The 20,166-nt window shown below is 50.6% G+C and overlaps 5 protein-coding genes and 2 non-coding genes across 7 annotated transcripts in view; 5 read left to right on the forward strand and 2 right to left on the reverse strand.

Moving 5' to 3' along the window:
- AFUA_4G02350 overlaps positions 1-411 on the reverse strand; it is a 4,964-nt gene extending 4,553 nt beyond the window's left edge. Inside the window, exon 1 of the ribosomal RNA XR_013344503.1 lies at positions 1-411. This exon is cut by the window's left edge and continues 4,553 nt beyond it. This is a non-coding gene — a ribosomal RNA (ribosomal RNA).
- AFUA_4G02620 (retropepsin-like aspartic protease) lies at positions 115-906 on the forward strand (the record flags this gene model as incomplete). Its single annotated transcript, XM_077804514.1, has 2 exons — positions 115-383; positions 477-906. The coding sequence occupies 2 exons, from the start codon at positions 115-117 to the stop codon at positions 904-906; spliced, it is 699 nt and encodes a 232-aa protein (XP_077660662.1).
- Positions 907-1,095: 189 nt separating this feature from the next.
- Positions 1,096-3,930, forward strand: AFUA_4G02630 (uncharacterized protein; the record flags this gene model as incomplete). Its single annotated transcript, XM_077804515.1, has 2 exons — positions 1,096-1,774; positions 3,488-3,930. The coding sequence occupies 2 exons, from the start codon at positions 1,096-1,098 to the stop codon at positions 3,928-3,930; spliced, it is 1,122 nt and encodes a 373-aa protein (XP_077660663.1).
- A 1,776-nt stretch (positions 3,931-5,706) lies between these two features.
- AFUA_4G02640 (uncharacterized protein) lies at positions 5,707-9,528 on the forward strand (the record flags this gene model as incomplete). Its single annotated transcript, XM_077804516.1, has 1 exon — positions 5,707-9,528. The coding sequence occupies one exon, from the start codon at positions 5,707-5,709 to the stop codon at positions 9,526-9,528; it is 3,822 nt and encodes a 1,273-aa protein (XP_077660664.1).
- Positions 9,529-10,082: 554 nt separating this feature from the next.
- Positions 10,083-10,170, reverse strand: tP(AGG)4. The gene is given in 2 exon segments: positions 10,083-10,118; positions 10,135-10,170. It is a non-coding gene (tRNA).
- Positions 10,171-15,561: 5,391 nt separating this feature from the next.
- AFUA_4G02650 (putative MFS alpha-glucoside transporter) lies at positions 15,562-17,248 on the forward strand (the record flags this gene model as incomplete). Its single annotated transcript, XM_741358.1, has 2 exons — positions 15,562-15,732; positions 15,857-17,248. 2 exons carry the CDS (start codon positions 15,562-15,564, stop codon positions 17,246-17,248), a joined length of 1,563 nt encoding a protein of 520 aa, XP_746451.1.
- Positions 17,249-17,304: 56 nt separating this feature from the next.
- Positions 17,305-19,362, forward strand: AFUA_4G02660 (uncharacterized protein; the record flags this gene model as incomplete). The annotated part of the gene is made up of 7 exons (XM_077804517.1): positions 17,305-17,674; positions 17,732-17,878; positions 18,059-18,301; positions 18,472-18,650; positions 18,699-18,870; positions 18,935-18,996; positions 19,081-19,362. The coding sequence occupies 7 exons, from the start codon at positions 17,305-17,307 to the stop codon at positions 19,360-19,362; spliced, it is 1,455 nt and encodes a 484-aa protein (XP_077660665.1).
- Between the last annotated feature and the right edge of the window lie 804 nt (positions 19,363-20,166).

The raw sequence follows: 20,166 nt of genomic DNA on the forward strand, positions 1-20,166 counted from the left end.
AGGAGTGAGCCTGGAGTAAGCCGTGACCAGGCTCAGGAACCGCGCGTTGTTCAAATCTCCGCTGCCGCTGTTTATGGACTTGACCTTGAGGAACAAATACAATGATCAAAAGCTATGATACTACCTGTGAACCTAGAAAAGGAAGAGAAAAGGATAAAGCTACCTACTTACGCCCTGTTAGATACCGGAGCCGAAGGACGAGGATTTATTGATAAAGGATGGGCTGAAGACCAGAAGCTAGAGCCCATCCCCCTGGCAGACCCGATAACCCTGCACACATTTGATGGGAGCGAACCAGAGAATGGGAAGATAACCTGTTATGTTCAGATGGATATGAGAATTGAGGACCACTTTGAGAAAGACGCGAGGTTTTACATTGTCCAGTTAGCACACTACCCCATTGTGCTAGGAATACCTTAGATGAAGGTACACAACCCCCTGATACGGTTCGCAGCCCACAGTATTATGTTTGATAGCGACTACTGCCGGAAATACTGCAACACTCCCCAGAGGCCAACTAAGATACAAGCCCTGCATGACATCCCCCCGAAGACCCAGCCTAGATACCTGCCCCCGAGACCAAAGGGACTGGAGAACAGAGATATAGCTTTTATCTCCTTAGCAGCCTGCTCAGCTTACGCCTGGAGAAACGCTCAGATGTTCACAATCACCCTAGAAGATCTTAAAGCCGCCCTGAGGATTGAGAAAGCTCAGAAAGAAGACTTCACCAACCTGTTACCTGAAGAATTCAAAGACTACGCCAATGTTTTCTCCCCTAAGGAGGCTGAGCGCCTGCCACCACACCGCCCCTACGACCACGACATCAAGCTGTTAGAGGGAAAGACCCCCCCGTTCGGCCCTCTGTACGCCATGTCCCGAGAGGAATTGAAAGTCCTAAAGGAATAGATCGAAGAGAACCTGAGGAAGGGTTTCATCCGCCCTAGTTCATCACCCGCCGCGTCGCCTATCCTATTTGTTAAAAAGCCAGGTGGAAGCATACGAATCTGCGTTGATTACCAAGCCCTGAATGCTATGACTGTTAAAGATTAATACCCGCTGCCCCTAACAAAGGAAACCCTGAATAACCTGAAAGGGATGAAATATTTCACGAAGATTGATATCATTTCAGCATTCAACAATATCCGCATCAAGAAAGGACAAGAATACCTGACAGCTTTCCATACCCGACTAGGCCTGTTTAAATCCCTAGTGATGCCCTTTGGGCTAACAGGAGCACCTGAAACCTTCCAGCGATTCATTAATAATACCTTGCGAGATTACCTTGATGTCTTCTGCACTGCCTACCTTGACGATATCCTAGTTTACAGCAAGACCTGCACTGAGCATGTAACCTATGTTCGCTCCGTCCTGCAGAAACTACGAGAAGCTAGCCTGTATGCGAAAATCCAAAAGTGCGAGTTCATTGTCCCTGAAACCAAGTTCCTAGGCATTATCATTGGCCAGGATAGCATCCGCATGGACCCTGATAAGGTGAAAATAATTGTCAACTGGCAAGTTCTAACCTGCGTTGCTGATGCTCAGGCCTTTATTGGTTTTGGCAACTTTTACCGGCGATTTATCAAGGATTTCTCAAGAATTATTGCTCCCTTAGTGAACCTGACTGGGAAGGATGTCCCATTTATGTGGACCACAACCTATAAATTAAGTTTTGAAGCCCTGAAGAAGGCGTTTGTAAACGCCCCAATCTTGAAACCATTCAACTGGACAAAAGACGTCGTGGTTAAGACCAACTCTTCTGATTACATGTCTGCTGGTGTGATGTCCTAGTATGACAATGAAGGAGTCCTGCACCCTGTTACATTCTTCTCTAAGAAGCTCTCAGTCACTGAGTGCAACTACGAGATCTATGATAAAGAGTTGCTCACCATCATTCACTGTTTCGAGGAATGGCGCCCTGAACTAGAGGGTACACCATCACCGATCAAAGTTATAACTGATCACCGCAACCTAGAATATTTCATGTCTACCAAGCTGCTCAACAGATAACAAGCCTGCTGGTCCGAATTCCTGTCCCGCTTCAACTTTAAAATTATATATCGACCCGGGAAGCAAGGAGTTAAGCCTGATGCTCTGACCAGGAGGTCAGAAGATCTCCCTAAAGAGGGGGATGAACGGCTACAACACCAGAGCCAGACAATTCTGAAGAAAAAGAACCTTGACCCTGAAATTCAGAACTCAGTGAAACTAGAAGCCATCACGAGGAGCCAGACTATCCTAAACCTGACTAGAAATAGCCAGTCAGCTACAAGATGAGTTCGCTTTGCAGACCCAGTAGCCCGAGTTGCTAGAACACCTAAGGAACCTACTGGAGTGCCTGCTCGACCAGCTTGGACAGACCAACCAGACCAATCAGACCAACCGGACTAACCAGACCAACTGGACCAACTGGACCAACCAGAGCCCCCTCCCAGTATCAAGGAACTACTAGATACTGCCTATCAGTCGGATAATACTGTACAGTCCATCCTACAAGCGTTGGATAGGAATGCTAGTTGACACCCTGAGATCACCCTGGCTGATTGCAGACAACGAGGAAGCTATCTGTACTACCATGAACACTTATACATCCCTAACCATGATGAGCTGAGAGCCCAGTTATTACAAGAATGCCACGACAAGCCCGCTGCTGGACACCCTGGAAAGCATAAGTTGTATGAGTTGATAGCACGAGAATATTACTGGCCGGGCATGTACCGATATGTTGATCGCTGGACCCGAAACTGCCACACCTGCTGCCGATCCACCCCGTCTCGTGAAGCCCGCTAAGGAGTGCTATGTCCGCTCCCAGTACCTGAACAATCATGGCAAGATATCTTAATGGACTTTATCACCAGTCTAGTACCTAGTCGAGGCTACAATGCCATACTGGTTGTTGTCGATCGACTTACAAAGATGAGGCACTTTATCCCCTGTCGGACTACCTGCGATGCTGAAGGTGTAGCCTGATTATACATCTGTCATATATGGAAGCTACATGGCCTACCAAGAACAATAGTATCAGACCGTGGCCCTCAGTTTGTCGCCGCGTTCTGGAAGCACCTGACCCGACGCCTAGATGTCAAGAACCTGTTGTCTACTGCTCATTACCCTGAGACTGATGGCCAAACTGAAAGGATGAACGCTGTTCTAGAATAATACCTGCGCGCTTATATTACCTATCTACAAGATGATTGGGCCGACTGGTTACCATTAGCTGAGTTCGCCTCGAACTCTGTCCGATCTGAGGCTACTAGAATCTCACCCTTCTTCGCGAATTATAGATTTTACCCACGCATGGGGTTTGAACCTGCCTAGCCCGTGAATCACCCTGCCGCTAGAGACACTGAGGCCTTTGCAAAGAAAATGCAAGACGTTGTTGACTATATCCGCGCCCAGATCCACGTTGCCTAGGCCCGTTATGAGGAACAGACGAATCGCCACTGGAGACCTGCCCGCCGTTACCATGTGGAATAACTGGTTTGGTTAGACGCCCGAAATATTAGGACCCTGCGCCCCCAGAAGAAGCTTGACTGGAAACACCTAGGGCCGTTCTGTATCAAGAAGATTATTAGCCCACACGCCTATGAGCTAGATCTACCAGCTTCTATGAAGATTCACCCTGTGTTTAATGTTAGCTTGCTGCGCCCTGTCGCTAAAGACCCTGTTCCTAGACAAAGACAACCACCACCACCAGTAGAAGTCGATGGCCTAGAAGAATGGATTGTCAAGGATATCTTAGATTCCCGCTGGGAACACTGGGGCCGATGGGGCCCCCGTCTGAAGTATACCGTCAAATGGCTGGGCTACGACAACCCCACTGAGGAACCCGCCCATTACCTGAGGAACGCACAAGAGATTGTGGCTAACTTCCACCGCCGCTACCCAAGCAAACCTAAACCAGCAGATGGTCTCGACGGAGCTCAACCCTGAGGAGGAGAGTACTGTCATGGTGCTGCCGTGGATAGGAGTTGGCGTCGCTAAGAAGGAATCACGTGACTCTGTGAATATCTTCACCGCACAATTCAGCAACCCGTTTGAAGGTCTTTGAGCTACGTACGGACGCACAGCCTTCTCACCCAGGAAGGCCATACTCTATTGAATTCTCAGATCAGGCTCTCAATCCAGGCGCCCTGCCTAGGATAAGGGACAGCTCCCCCTCCGCTCACTGCCTGACACCCGCCCAGCAACCACCACGCGTCTCGACGCGTCAATAACATGGCACGACATAACAACCAACCTGGTGGCCCTCTACAGGCTGCACTACAGGAAACAACCACCTCAGCCACTGCTAGAGCTCTCGAGGGACAGAAAATCTTTAGTCCCATAGCAGCCTTCCTTGATGATCACCGACGCCAGAATGCTGGCCTCACGCCCCGCCAGCTAGGAGCGCTCACGGCCCTTAGCAATGACCTGGCTAATATAGCCCAACAACACTTCAATGCCTACATCAGCGGCGTGCCCTTGACCAATGCCCCCCTCCCCCTCACCCCTGCCCCTGCCCCTGCCCATGGCCCCTGCTTCCTTCCCCCCCTCACCTCCCCCTTCTCGTCCCCCCTCCGGTCTTGCCCAGTCCACATACGCGACTGTCACCAGAAGTCCCCCAGCTAGGAACAATGCTGCCACAAAGAAAACATACAGTAATACTAAGACTGATAGGTTAGCTACAAAGCTGCCACCTCCTGACAACCGACTCTTTGTGCGCCTTCCGGAGAACCATCTTGCCAAGAGCATGGATGCATTTGCTATACATACTAGCCTGCGATCCCATCTGGGCACTAATGGAAAGCTTCTCAAGGGCGTCCAATCTATCAAAACTGGACTCGCTCTTCTGCCAGTCTCTACTGAAGCCCTCCCAGCCCTAGAGGCCCAAAAGGAAGCCATAGCCGCCTTCTTTAAAGACTGCCAGATCGAACGGAGTTCCCGCTGGATCTCTTATCGAGTGACCAATGTACCCAGGAAGGTTGGCCGACTTACTGGCAGCCAATACTCCATGATCCCCGTTAACCCTGAAATCTTGTCTTCAGAGATCACTGAAGCTATAGGCCTTAACCCAGTCTCTATTACTGAGACTGCTACAAGTGCCGCTAACCCCAACACTATCTCGTCCAGCTGGTTTATCAACTTCCCGGAGGACAGCAAGGCCAACCTTCCAGTACGACTCTCCTTGTTTGGCATGATCACCAATGCTCAGCTGCTAGTAAGAAAGACAAAGATTGTACAGTGCAACCGCTGCTGGAAGTGGCATAACGCTAGATCCTGCGCTCGCCAGCCCCGGTGTCGACTTTGCGGCTCTACCCAGCATACTGAGGAGGGCCATAGCAATAGATGCAGTACCCAACCTCCCCACACCTGCCCTCCAAGGTGCCTACACTGCCATGGCCCCCACCCGGCTGACTATGAGCAATGCCTCCTGCGACCTAGCAAGGCAGGCACTCGATGCACAAAGGCCCAGCAAGCCGAGATTCGCAAGACTAGCTCCCTAGAGCTTGCCAAGGCACGCCTAGAGAGACAGTGCTGCATGCAAGTCCCAGAGCCTTCCCAGGACCAAATCATGGCTATGAACAGCCGCCCTTCACCCTTCCCCTTCCGCACGGCTACCCCCCCGCCACAGGAGCCTTTAGACTCTCCCCCGGTCACAGCCAGAGCAGTCCGCTTCGTATCTCCTAAGCCACAAAACAGCTTTGAAGTTCTGATGAACGAACAAATATGAAGTACCAAAATCACCCAAGGAAGGAGTCTATCGCTATACTCCAGCTGAACGTTGGCCGTATACCAGAAGCCCATGAAATTGCCCTCTCCCAGGCATACTCCAACCACATCGACATTATCCTTATACAGGAGCCCTACATTTACAGAGACCTGACTCGAAAGATCACAAAAAGGCACCCATCTTACGAGTGCTTCTCCCCAACTGATTCTTGGGAGATAAGTGGCATCCCTCGAGTTCTTACCTACATTCGTCGGAAAAATGGCATCCGAGCCTCCCAACTCCGCCCTGACTCAATAAGCCAAGAGACCCTCTCAGACCTTCTTCTACTCCAGATCTCCTCGTGCTCAGGACAATCTGCCTTGATATTTAATATATATAATGCTCCTGCTGGCGCAAAACGGGCGGGTGAAGCAGCGAGAACTCTTACTTCCTTGCTGGAGTCCTACTTCTCTCTGCCTACCCTGCTTGCTGGTGACTTCAACCTACACCACCACAGATGGCAGCCCTCACTCCAGCACGCACCCACTACCTTCGCAGAATCATTCACAGAATGGCTTGACAGGCTTGGACTACTGCTTACCTCTGAGATTGATATCCCTACACATGACAAAGGCAACGTCCTGGACCTTGCCTTTGTCTCTAGCTCCCCAACCCTCATAGGAGCCAGTACCAGGGTTGCACATCATCTAGACGCCACCTCGGATCATCGCCCACTTCTTACGAACCTGCCGTGGGAACAGGGACCTGTGGAAACTCCGCAAAGACTAAGATTTGACACACTAGACCACACCCGCTTCCTCACACTTCTCGCCTCTAATATAGCCAACGTCAGGAGCTCAGCAGAGAATGAAGATGAACTAGACTATCTTGCAAATGGAATTACTGCAGCCATCCACAGCTCATACACAGCCTCTGCAAACAAGTCAATACCCCAAGGGGGAGGCCAACGATGGTGGAATACCACGTGCAAGGAGGCATTACAAGACTACCGGGCAGGACTCTGCACACAGAAAGACTTCCGGCGGGTAACGCGGCGAGCCCGAGAACAGTATTGGAGAGACAAGATCAGCGCGGTAACCGAGAGCAAGGAGGTGTTTGATATATCAAGATGGCATAAGTCAACAGGCTCCTACCGCAGCCCCCCACTTAAGGACCCTTTGAGACCGGACAGCCCCCCAGCGGTAGCCTTACAAGAGAAGCGGGATATCATATCCCGGAACCTTCTTCAAAATACCGCTGAAGCAGGAGACATCCCGCTGGATACGCCAGCAGTCCCATCTAGCTCACTGCCATTCCCTGATGTAACCATGGCCCAAGTCGAGAAGTCAGTCCTACAAGCAGGGAATACAACCCCTGGGGCTGACGAGCTACCCACTGGTATAATCAAGGTGGCATGGCCCCTGATCAAAGACAGAGTCCTTGCACTCTATCAGGGTTGCCTTCGAACTGGCTATCATCCAAAGTGCTTTCGACACGCAGTTCTAGCAATAATCCAAAAACCAAATAAGTCTAACTGGTCTAGCCCTAGGTCATATAGGCCTATTGCCCTCCTGTCAGTACTGGGCAAAGGCCTCGAGAGACTAATTGCCCGGAACATGGCATGGATTGCTATCCAGTACAGAGTCCTGGCTAGTCAACAGTTTGGGGCCCTGCCTCTCCGCTCAGCAACTGATCTGACTACATCCTTGCTCCATGATGCAGAACAGGCCCTTAACCAAAGGCTAACAGCCTCACTCCTCACCTTTGATGTAAAGGGAGCCTTTGATGGAGTCCTTCCTGGGAGACTTATCCATCGACTGCGCTCACAGGGCTGGCCTGATAACCTAGCTCGCTGGGTAGCCTCCTTTGTCACAGGGCGAGTGGTACAAATCCGCATTGACGGTGAAATAGGACCAGCAACAGAAATACTCTGCGGCCTGCCACAAGGTTCACCAGTATCCCCTATTCTATTTATGCTCTATCTAGCCCCCTTATTCTGGCTTGGAGTTCCAAAGTCCAGGTTTGGATACGCGGACGATGGAGCTATCCTGGCAATCTCACCGTCTATTGAGGCGAACTGCCAAAGCCTATCCAACTCCCTACAAGAAGCCCTTGACTGGGCCGCTACGGAGGGGATCACCTTCGCGCCAGATAAATATGAACTGATCCATTTCTCACGCCGCAAGGCTGACCAGGATCCAAGCCACACACCAAGCATCGTAGCAGGCCCGGTCACAGTCTCCGAGAATACAACTCGCCCTTACCTGCGTTGGCTGGGGGTCCTCTTTGACAAGAAGCTCAGCTTCAAGTACCATGTCAGGGAGACAACCTCAAAGGCTCTGACAGTTGCAAATGCCCTCCGTGGCCTCGGGAACACAGTCCGGGGAATCAAGCCCTATCTCATGCGACAGGCGGTGATAGCCTGTGTGCTCCGGAAAGCCTACTTTGGCGCAGAAACCTGGTGGCCAGGTCGCTCGCGCCCCTGCCCCCGTGCAGGCTCTATCTCAAACCAGGTCCAGGGGCAACTTGATAAGATAGCTAAGGTTATACAGACAGGTGCTAGAGCAATTCTCCCTATCTACCGCACAACTCCCTTGCCTGCTTTATACCGGGAATCAGGGCTCCTACCAGCAGAAATTGAGCTTGATCATATAGCTACATCGGCCGCGATCCGTGTTCGTCGCCTAGACCCTTACCATCCCCTGCGCAGGAGGGCAGCAAAAATTGCACAGACTGGCTGGGCAACTAGCCGTTTTGCACGCCGAGTACTAGCCCTACCAGAATCAGAGCAGATAAACCCGCTGCAATATCCCCCTTGGCTCCCAAGGGAGGCACGGGCGGATGCTCAACTGCGAATAAAGGCACCTAACGGACTATCCAAGGAGCAGGCAGCTACCAACTTCCAAGACTTTTACTCCTCTCTCCCAAACACTGATATGAAAGTCTTTACAGACGGGTCTAAATTGCCTAACGGAATGGCAGGTGCTGGCTTTGCTCTATACCAGACAGGAAGACTATGTCTCCAATCATCGTTTTCTCTCGGGCTAAATAAAGAGCTTTTTGATGCCGAAGCAGAAGCAGCTCTCGCTGGTATAAAAGCAGCCATGCAGTATCATACTGCACGCTTTGCTACTAACCTCTGGGTCTGCCTAGATAACCTGGAAGTGGCCACTCGCCTGCTCTCGCCCTTTGCAGGCTCATCCCAAGAAATTTTCGAGACCGTCCGAACCCTGGCCTCGACCTGGCTTGAGCGGGAGAGGTTCCCCTACACTGACGGGGGCTCCGTACGTATCTGCTGGGTCCCTGGGCATGCGAAAGTCCCTGGGAATGAAGCAGCTGATCAAGCCGCGAAAGAGGGAGCTGCCTTAGAACCCCCTATCTCCCAAAAACATTCTTTTGCCTCGCTTAAGCGTCAAACAAAGGCTGCCATGATCTCTGGCCTACAGAAGCACTGGCAAGCCGTGGCCCCGCAGCCCTACCAAGATCTTTGCATCACCTCCTCCCCCAGGTGCCCTGATGAGCTACGCCTCCCGCGCCACCTTCTCGGGCGGATCCTAGCAGCTCGTACAGGGCATGGTGATTTTGCAGACTATCATGAGCGGTTCAACCATGAAGACGCCCATCTTCATTGCCGGTGCGGAGCCAGGAAGTCTCCAGTGCACTTCTTCTTCTGCCGAATAGTTAAGAGACGCCTACCCCAACCCCTAGGGCCCCCCTCCGAGATGATTCCCTTCCTTCTGGGAACTGCAAAAGGTGCAGCAAAGCTGGCTGCCTGGCTATCACAGACTCGGTTCTTTGATGATATCTGTCCAAGACGGCCCCTGCCTGAGCACGCCTGAGACAATACAATCCTTCTTTTAAAAAAAAAAAAAAAAAAAAAAAAAAAAAAAAAAAAAAGAGGAGGGGGGAAAGCAGAGACGCGGAGAATTGGCGGATCATAGTGCGGAGATGGATCCATGCAGCTGGCATCGCAATTTAACCTACTATAGCAGACCTTCCCCATGACTGAGGCAGCTATGCGAACGCGCCAAAGTCTCTTGTTTGTACATAGAACTAGCAATAGTTAGAGACACCCAGGGCTCACCCCCTGGCGGCCTTTGCCCCGATTGGGGATAGTGGAAAACGTGCAAGTCACGAGCCACGGCCGTAAAATACATACACACACACACACTCTTTGAGCTACGTCCTGTCTATAGAGCCTGCCTATAACAGTCTGCCCTGCAACCGGAACAGATAGATATAGATTGCTGTAGCCAGTCCGAGTGTCAACTACCTCATTAACCTATTTCTGTTTACCTGTGATCCAGTACCTTGACAGTTGCCTTGAAGTAAGCCAAACAAAAAAAACAAACCTTGATTGGCATTGCGTGAGATGCAAAAGTAAAAAAGGAACGGCCCGAGCCGCGGATCGAACGCGGGACCTCTCGCAGATTTGCTTGGGTTTTCCCTAAGCGAGAATCATACCACTAGACCACCCGGGCTTGCGATGATCACAGGTGCAATTAATTGATTATACAAGCTGGAATAAGAATAAAATTCGATGGATATATGTCTGGACTAACGAATTTACTGGGGCCACAAATCTCTCAACGCTGGACGCAACAAAATGTATTACTATTACTACGGACATGATTTGATTCAAGATAGTTTTAAAACCCCAAAAACAACCCATATGTGCTACAATGCTACTCCAATACTCCTGCGCGAAATGTGCTCTGAAACCTATAGCACATCCAGTCATGTGACTCATGTCAATCGCCATCAATCGAGGAGTTCTCTACGAGTGCAGATCATCTGGAGCATGCGTTTCCTGCGGCTATTTGTGGTTTGTGCGGTGTCTCACTCTCACATGCGAAGATTACGAGCTGCCGCTGCTTTGGTCTCCAAGATGCTAAAAAGACATTGCGAGGTGCGACAGCACCATTATTCAAATCAACTATAGCTACCAAATTATCCATACTATGTTCACAACCAAGAACTGGTTGGTAAGTGTTTCGGTGGCCGTCAGGGTCTTCTCACCCTTTCATGGTTGCGTTGGCTTAGAGAGTGGTACATATGGAATCGATCCATTTACGCGTAAAATGTACACGTTGTTGATTCTGCCCATTGCAGGATACGTATGTAATCTCCAAGCGATCATCTGTTCAAGTCTTAGCTGTGTCGAGTCTGAACACAACATCCAGCACCAGGAGTGCTCTAGACTCTCCTGAATTGCATGGTAATATTGTAGCTGATCTGTAGTCAAAACACAAGGCCGCAAAGTCCCTCTTCCTCGATTGATCCGGCGGGTTAGGTGGATTCTTGATCTACGTCCCACCCTCGAGACCTCCAAGTCTGTCGCTGCATCACAGGGTTAGATGAATATGACCGAGCATTATTTCATCGCACTTGCGCCGAGCACAGATATGCATCTGTTGCTAAGGTCTGGCTTACAGTGGGTAGGTACCTATGCGGCGCAGTGGATGTTTCCCTTCGCGATGATGAGACCCCAGCCCACGCCAGTCTGAACCATGCTGAGACATGATATCGTGCCGTGTTTAGATTGCTAATTAAGGAGACTGCAGGCAACATGTCCCTATAAGTAGAGCAAACGCGTAGGCACAAGTTCACCCTGGCGTTACCATTCAACCACGCAACATACTCATGGTTCAGGTGCTGCTCTATCCCAGAGCCACATTCATTCGGATTGGTACCGCTTGGATATTGTTGCTTTTATGAGAAACAAAACAAGAGATATTGTTCTCCTGGAGGGATGTACTACCATCACGCATACAATGCTCGTGAACAAGTGGAGGCAATCTTGCTTGCGGACTATGCGGGACGACGACTCGAACCATCAACCACCTACACCGGATGTCCCGCCGCTGTGATGTGACAGAGCAACTCTACTAAGGCTTCCGTTTTTATCTCAAGAACAAGGTCTAAAGTTCAAGAACAACGGACTGGAATTTTGGAAGACTTAATTATGCTGAATGCCACTGTGGTAAGCCGCCCAGTGTTTACCAGGCAGTCAGCTTGCAAGATGACGTCTCCGGCTCTCCGCTGAATAGTACCACGGAAAAGTTCGGAAGGCAATCGTGACGTCGTGGGCTCCAAAATCGTGCAGTTGACATCCTAATAAGCTTGGGCTCGTCGCGGCGGTAGGGCTGACTATGAGTTGATTAGTGTGCTGAATAGTTATGCAGTTCGAGGCTGAGTAATACGCAGCTGGGTCCAGGGAATCAGTGTCATGCCGATGTTGAGCGATCTTCGAACGTTGTGTTGGAGAAATGGGATAGAGTCTGATTCTGATCCTCAGGGTGTCGAACCAAGATCGGTGGTGTCCATGCGTAGTGGCGTGCTGACGAGGCCCGCTGATCGCAGATCCGGAAAAGACAGGCTCAAGCGAGATTCAAAAGATGCACCGTTGCCGCTATTAGTAGTTTCGGGAGATAAAGGGTTCTGTTGTCAAGCTGTAAATCTACACGCATGTCAAAGCTATTGTCTTTCCTCTAGCAAGTCTGGCGTCGACTGCATATCCGTAGAGCAGTCAACTTGATATGATACTATAAGCTGTTCGTACGATATATGGTAACAGGTCGATATCACTCTCAGCACGTACAATGTCTGCTCGACGAGCAAGCATTGCCATCACCACGTGGCAACCTGACACATATACGAAGCGACCTGATGATTACAGCGGGCGTCAGTTTTGACACCCACCCCGAATCTCTCGACTATCCCGTATCTCTCAGGTGATGGATGTCAACAGAATTGGCCCCGTACGAATCATGGGCACGAGAAAAAGACCTATGAGAAAACGAAGATAGAGAGTTCAACGCATACTACGATGGAGAGTCAGAGTCTGCGGGGAGGTCTAACCAGGAATAACCGTCAGATTCCTAGAATGATGGGGATTACCACGAAGAATACACGGATAATCAAGAGCAGGGGCCTAGTAGCGAAGCACACTTTGCTGTCTTTGCACAACCGGTTCAATGTCATAGCTGCGAGTAGCAACTTTCATTGAATAAGGCTTTTCATGCTCATACTCTGAATGACGAAGGAATGGGTGCATTTCACCTTGTCAACGTTGATGTTGCAGACCTGCCGGTCAGTAAGGCAACACCCAAGCAAACCGTGTCCTAGGATGGGAGCACTGTTTCGGTATCGGAGTAAACAGGTGGAAGTATATCGTCTCTGCTAGGGCTTGAGAGGTCTGGGCGTTCGGTGCTCCGGTACGCTGTTTCTTCTTCCAGTCATCATTGCCGTTATTAGCGATGGTATGTCTGGTAACTTGTATCTTTTTGTGCTGGTGTGCGAGTCATCAAAGGCCTCTCGTCAGCTTGTAATTCAGACGGATCTGGTGATTACGTGTAAAACTCGGTGAGAAGAATATGGGAGGTTCCTGAGTCTCAACCTCAGACTCAGGGGTAAGTCTCTGAAGCACAAAGCCTGTATGTGATCTTTCTGAGGAGTTTCAAGTTTTTCGCGGGGAAATGGCAGTTCCGCCTGCCTTCCGAAATCCCAAGCAAACTCCTCTCGCCCGTCTGTTTGTTACGTATTCTCTCCCCTACCTGCGTTGCTTCCCTCGAGTCTGTCAGGGTTCTGTCCCCCGCTAATTGCTGCCAATTGGCTTAACTATCCCTGAGGCGTTAGAGCTCACAGTGTAGCCTGACTTCAACGGGATACACCCAAAAGGCGAAGTTTTTGTAGTCTGGTGTCCTGTCCTCGGAATTTTCTAAGTTTTTGCTGAGCTCCCCCAAAAAGGGGAAATTGTTAATGAATGCATTGAGGGAACCAAATTGGTGCTGGCAAATGATACTAGGGCTCTACATTCGATCACCACTGGCCAGTGTCGCAGTGCACCTCAGAATGAAAGCTCCGGTCCTTTTTCTGTTCCTGAGGTGGTCAATCAAGTACCAGACAGCAAGCCGTGTCCCTTGCTGTATTCAAAGATCTTGGCGTGCTTGTATCTTGGGATTGATTCTTTTGGAGAGAGTCTCTTCTTATAATACGGACAGCCGTATGTCTGGGGTCCTGGCGAGGAGTGGGCTATGAAATCTGGACGAATCGACGCGTGCCCGAGTCTCTGGGGATCTTATTAAAGTTGCAGTGATGCGTAGCAGGTTCAGAACTTACCGGCATTCAGCATGACGCCCCCAGTAAAGCTCGCTCTTTTGTGCAGTTGGCGGTGAAAACGAATGTCTTCGGATGAGACATGTACGGTTCCTTTTCCTGGGTGTCAGTAACTCCTTGACTTCATGATTGGGGATAGACCAAACAGTATGGATCTTGAACCTGCCAACATTGTGTTGATGGTTTGCAATAAATCGGTACCTTACACATGTATGTGCAACATCCGAGCAATGTAAGCATTGAATATATATCAAGGTTACGGCAGGCAGGGGACACGCACGAACAAACGTACGAGGGGTGTAATTGCACAAACTGAGCGTACTATGATTATTCAGTCAGTCATGGAACGTTTGACCCAGGATCCATTCTGCTATATTTACGTTTGTCTGATAGTCCTAGGAATAGGAAGTCGTACTCGTTGCAAGATTGTCCAATCATCGACAGCGGACGAAGAACAACTAGTACAGGTCGTGTTCGATCAAACAGCAATACCACCGTCGAACACACTTACTACGCATGTAAGGTAGGTATCGAACCTCGGCTGCGTTTTGCTCAATACTCGAGTGTATGTCGACCCGACGGGAAGGAGGACTGCCCTCCGACCTCGAGCCTTCCATCAGCGCTATGGGCCACGAGGTGACTATTACGTTCATTTAGCCTTATAGCTATGTTCAATGCTACGTCCACTGCTATGTGTCTGGTACAATTTTGGACAAGGTGAAGGTAATTCTTTGTAGAGGTAGGTTGACGAGCTCGAGATGACCGCACTGGGACCCCCGAAAATACTTCATGTGAAGCGCTGATGTCATCAGAGTGTTTATCAAATGCGTCAAAACAGCTTCTTGAAGGATCCAAAGACGGTAAACCTAATGATTACTCCGAGAGGATGCCTAGATGTCACGGAGTATGTGATTTGAGTTCTTGAATTGCAGCTCTGCGAATCCGACGCTTGCCTGTGTGGCGCATCAAAGTGTGGCTTCACAGCGCCAGTCCCATCCGTGCCCGTGACCTCGCTTAACTCCAGCCTGGCTCACACTCAGCATCCAAACCAACCTCGAAATGCAGGCTCAGTGATCACTTCGCATACAACTGGTTCAGAGCGGATCAATCAGCGATGAAAAATGTGTTTTATAGACTGTAATAGTTTTCCAGTAGCCAATTCAAGACTAAGAGGACACTCTTCAAGTACTGCGGCAAAGCCCAGTGCGACCATGGGCCACGACCAAAATCAAGTCATGTGACCACCACCTGCTCTCCGTCGTCTCGGAGTCGGGGCTCCCGAATTGAACCCAATTGCACGTCGAGAACCATTTCTCGGTGAATTGACCATGTGGATATACGATAAAAAAAATGTACATATTTACCATGAAACAATCGTCGAAAATTTTTATGTCTTTGCTCAATTTCTTCTGTTGGGGGGGCGTCGGAAGTCCTCCGCAGCGGTAACATGATGGCGGCACAAGTCCTTCATTTGCCTATTACCTGTGCCTCAGTATCTGCTACCAGCATAGATTTTCTTGAGATATGAATGGTCCTCGTCCTTATCTCCTTCATCGCATCTTGCCGAGCGTGGAGATCTGCCAAGGCGACGGATTCAGTAGGGAAGCGGAGGTGGACGAAAAATACCCGGTGGCTGATTGGAGACCATCAAATGGCTACGATTCAACGCGAGGGACCTTGTGAGCGCTATTACGATTTTAAATTGCGCAGTAGACATCCAAAATGCTCGATCCCCCGTGGATTGTTCCCAAGGCATGTCAGGGACGATGGCAATGACTGAAAAAGGCAGGGCGTCCATCCGCGCCTGCACCCTCGGCGACACTCAACAATCGCTTGAATTCACCAATGACGAACATTCGCTAACGTTTTGGGTCGCACTGCGACAACACTGGCCTGCAGCGGCTTGGGGATTGTTTATGAATCTGGTACGTGAGGACTGGGGACATTCGTGACCTTAAGGACGATCATGCTGACCCCGACAGGCGACCGTGCTCAAGGGCATTGTAAGCATCTCGTCAATTGAGTTAAGAATCCTATCTGACCGCTTAGGACGGAGGTATCGTGCGCAGTATAGTCGGACTAGATGTCTTCAAGCGGACCTACGGCTACCAGCATGAAGGTGTATACATCATCGCCGCCCGGTGGCTGTCAGCTTTCAACTACGCCACGCTCCTCGGCGCCATTATAGGAGCTCTCCTGTCAGGATTGGCTTACGATCGTTTCGGCCCACGCGTGATGATTACCATTTGCTCATGCCTCTCCATCGGCTTCATCTTCGTCCAGTTCTTCAGCCACACGCCCGCCCAACTGTTTGTCGGCGAGCTGGTGAACGGCTGCATCATCGCCTTCTACCCGATCTGCGCTTCCACGTACGTAAGCGAGGTCACCCCGCTCGTGCTGCGCGGGTTCGTCGCGACAATGACCAATCTCGCCTTTTCGATCGGCTCGCTGATTGCGTCGGGGATCCTCAAGGGTGCAGCGGCCATGGACACCACGTGGTCGTACAAGATCCCCATCGCCGCACAGTGGGCTCTCCCCACAGTCATGCTGCTGCTGGTCGCCTTCGTCCCCGAACCACCGTACTGGCTCTGCAAGCATGGCCGGGATGACGCCGCGATCATCTCATTGCGTCGACTGACAACGGCACCTGCGGCCGAGGTCTACGTGGCTCGCAAACTGGCGCATATTCGGGAGACATTACGGCTGGAGGAAAGCTTCCAGGGCGACCGACCGACGTATCGGGAATGCCTACGGGGTCCGAATCTCCGCCGGCTGGTGATCTGCGTGATGGCATACAATATGCAGGCGTTCACTGGGAACGTCTTTTTCATCAACTACGCAGTGCATTTCATGGAGGTGGCGGGGCTGGACGCTTCGCATGCGTTCTCGATGAATATTGGTCTGACGGCCATCGGACTGCTCGGGACGTGCCTCTCATGGTTTCTGCTGTCGTACATCGGTCGTCGGACAATGTACCTGTTCGGCTGTGCGTCGTTGATGGTCCTGCAGTTCGCCATCGGGGCGATCGATCTTGCTCCGCGCCGGACGAGTACGACCTGGGCGCAATGCGGGCTTATGCTCGTCTGCAATTTCGTCTATGATCTCACCCTTGGCCCGTTCTGCTACGTGCTACTGGCGGAAGTCTCGTCGGTGAAACTCCGAGGGCTGACCATTGCTTTAGCGACCGTCAGCTGCTATGTCTGGTCAATTGTCTTCGCGGTTGTCATTCCCTACGCCATGAACGAGGACGAGGGGAATTGGAAGGGCAAATTGGGGTTCCTCTTCGCAGGGACGAGTCTGTTGTGTACTATATACTGCTTTCTGTGTCTTCCGGAGACCCGAGGGAGGACCTTTGAGGAGCTGGATATTCTGTTCGAGAGGAGGGTTCCAAGTCGAAACTTCACGGGCTACAAAACCGAAGTCCAGATACATTCGACATAAGAAAGTAACAGCACACTCGCATACTCACTATTATGATGGCCGTGGGAACAAAATGTATGGTCAAGCGGAATGTGATCGTGCCCAAGCTTGACTCCCTTGAGGCCTTGGGTGCCGTTACCAACAACTGTTCCAACAAGACAGGCACTCTCACACAGGGCAAGATGGTTGTTAAAAAAGTGTGGATACCCTCCAAGGGCATATACTCAATGGGTGTGTCTAATGAGCCCTTCAATCCAACTGTCAGTGATGTCACCTTTACCCCAGTGCCACCCATGCACTTTGACCAGGAGAAAGAGGGTGCTCCTATTGACAGCCTTGAGAACTCTGTGGCTGGCAATCCTCGCTTGGAAGAATTTCTCAACGTTGCCGCTATGGCCAATTTATCTCACGTCTACCGATCTGAACAGGGTGAGTGGCACGTGCATGGTGAGGCCACAGAGATTGCCATCCAAGTTTTTGCCTCGCAGTTCAACTAGAACAGAGACCAGTGGACAAAAGACGAGGGCGCTATATGGCACCAAAAAGCGGAGTTCCAGTTTCACTCGTCCGTCAAGAAAATGTCGGTGGTCTTTACGCGGCTCGAGGGACAAACGGAATGCAGCATGGTCTTCACAAAGGGTGCGGTGGAGCGTATTGTCGATGCTTGCACAAGCGTCCTCTGGGAGGTCTCCCCAGACCCTGTTGCCCTGATGGATGATCATTGAGCCCATATCCTACGGAACATGGAGGAGCTGGCGAAGCTGGGGCTGCATGTGTTAGTGCTTGCTTAAAAGCCGTATATTTAGCAGGACAAGGCACTGGAAGGGGCAGACCTGCAATGCAATGAGGTCGAGCGCGACCTCTGTTTCCTCGGTCTAATTGGATTGTACGATCTGCTGTGTCCAGAGACAGCAGGTGCCATCTGCGCCTGTTACCAGGCCGGCATCGCTGTGCACATGGTGATGGGAGATCACCCAGGAACAGCAAAGGCCATCGCGCAGCAAGTTGGCATGGTCCTGGCTAATCTTTCAACTGTTGCCGCGGATGTGGCTGATGTGATGGTTATGACCGCTGGTGAGTTTGACAAACTCATGGACGACAATGTCAATGCCCTTCCTACCCTCCTGCTTATCATTGCACGCTGCGCACCCCAAACCAAAGTCTGGATAATTAACACGCTCTACTGACGCGGCGAGTTCGCCGCCATGACAGGTAATGGAGTGAACGATTCGCCCTTGCTTAAGCATGTGGATGTTGGGATCGCGATAGGCCAGGCAGGTTCGATGTCGCCAAAGATGCCTCTGATATTATTTTGACAGATGATAATCTTGCCTCTATCCTTGAAGTTGTGAAAGAAGGCCGCTGTATTTTTGACAACATCGAGAAATTTATGCTGTATTTGCTCTCCAAGAATATCGCACAGGTGTGTACACTCCTTAGAGGTCTGGCTTTCAAAGATTAAGATGGCTAGTCTGTTTTCCTGCTTGCCCCAGTCGAAATCCTCTGGATTATCATAATAACCTCCGGTATGCCTGACATAGGTCTGGGCATGGAGATCGCCACACTGGAGATTATGGACCGACCGCCACAAATAAAGCAAGGTATTTTCACCCGGGAAGTCATTATTAACATTGTTGTGTACGGTCTCTGAACAGCAGCCTTGTGTCTTTCTTCCTTTTCCATCATGATATGGGGCTTCGGTAACAGGAATCTCGCTCGCGGCTGTAACAACGAGTACTCGGCAGACTGCGACCTGGCCTTCTCTGTGTGTACAATGACCTTGTCTGGACTTGGTTGTCCTGTCCTTAGCGTGGGAGATGGTTGAAATATATTGGTCTTTCTTCTGAATGCAGCTGAATTCCCAGCGGTACCTGACGCAGTGGATGTTTGATATCTGGAGGAACCAGTTTCTTTTTTGGTCGATTGTGGCCGGTTCTATGACTACCTTTCCCATCATTTACATCCCGGTATTGAACCACGTCGTGTTCAAGCATACAGGTATCTCATGGGAATGGGGCATTGTCTTTGTTGAGGCAGTGCTATTCTTCCTGGGCGTGGAGCTGTGGAAATTTTCGAAGAGGGTGTACTTTCGTCAGAGGAAGGAAAGTCCTGCAACCGGAAATGAGTGGGCTTAGTCGGAGGTGTTTTTGGCAAGAGGAAGAGGGTGGTTACATGGTGAACTAGACGTGAGTTCTCTCAGAATGAGCCGCAGAGGCTGCCCATCAGCAATACAGACAACAGCATCTCTTCTACCACCATCACTTTTGCCGACAACATGCACGATACAAGCCAGGACAAGGCTCTATACATCCCTCCTTCCTGGCAGCGGGATCGAGGTCACACAATCGTGGAAGTTGATGATGCCGCAAACGGCTGTAGTAAGCCTAGCCTCGGTGCCAGGGATTGGGAGATTACCGGCCTAGTGCCCCTATTTTATTTCCTCTGCCAACACACGTTCCTTACAAATATTCTCATTCGTCTTGCCCGCCTAATCGTCCGGGTGATTGCTAGATCCTCGCCGTTCTCAGAGTGGAATGAGAACCCTGTTCTTTCTATTTCCAACATCAGCCTTCCACTTAGTCAAACTCATTGTGAAATTCAATCCCTGCCTCCCATCGAACCCCTCAACTATGCACTTTTCCCAAGCGAGGTGGCTCGGATTACTGAGCACCATAGTCACCACTGCGCGCGGTCGAAGTGGACTTGGTCTTCCCTCGCAACGAAACATATTCACCAGCCGAATGGTTCCGTATTGTATTTGCTGTGCTGGACCCGCAGAGTGCAGAACTCCTCAACCTTCGCATCTCCTATGACATCCGCAAGAACAATAACCGAAACAACCAGACCACCCTAACACACGATCTGCACTGGGCAAACTGGTCCAGCAGCGCAGACCCTTACCTCACCTACCAGTACGTCCGGACCCTCAACACCACAGG

This window comes from Aspergillus fumigatus, chromosome 4, assembly GCF_000002655.1.
Source record: "Aspergillus fumigatus Af293 chromosome 4, whole genome shotgun sequence".
Taxonomy (NCBI): domain Eukaryota; kingdom Fungi; phylum Ascomycota; class Eurotiomycetes; order Eurotiales; family Aspergillaceae; genus Aspergillus; species Aspergillus fumigatus.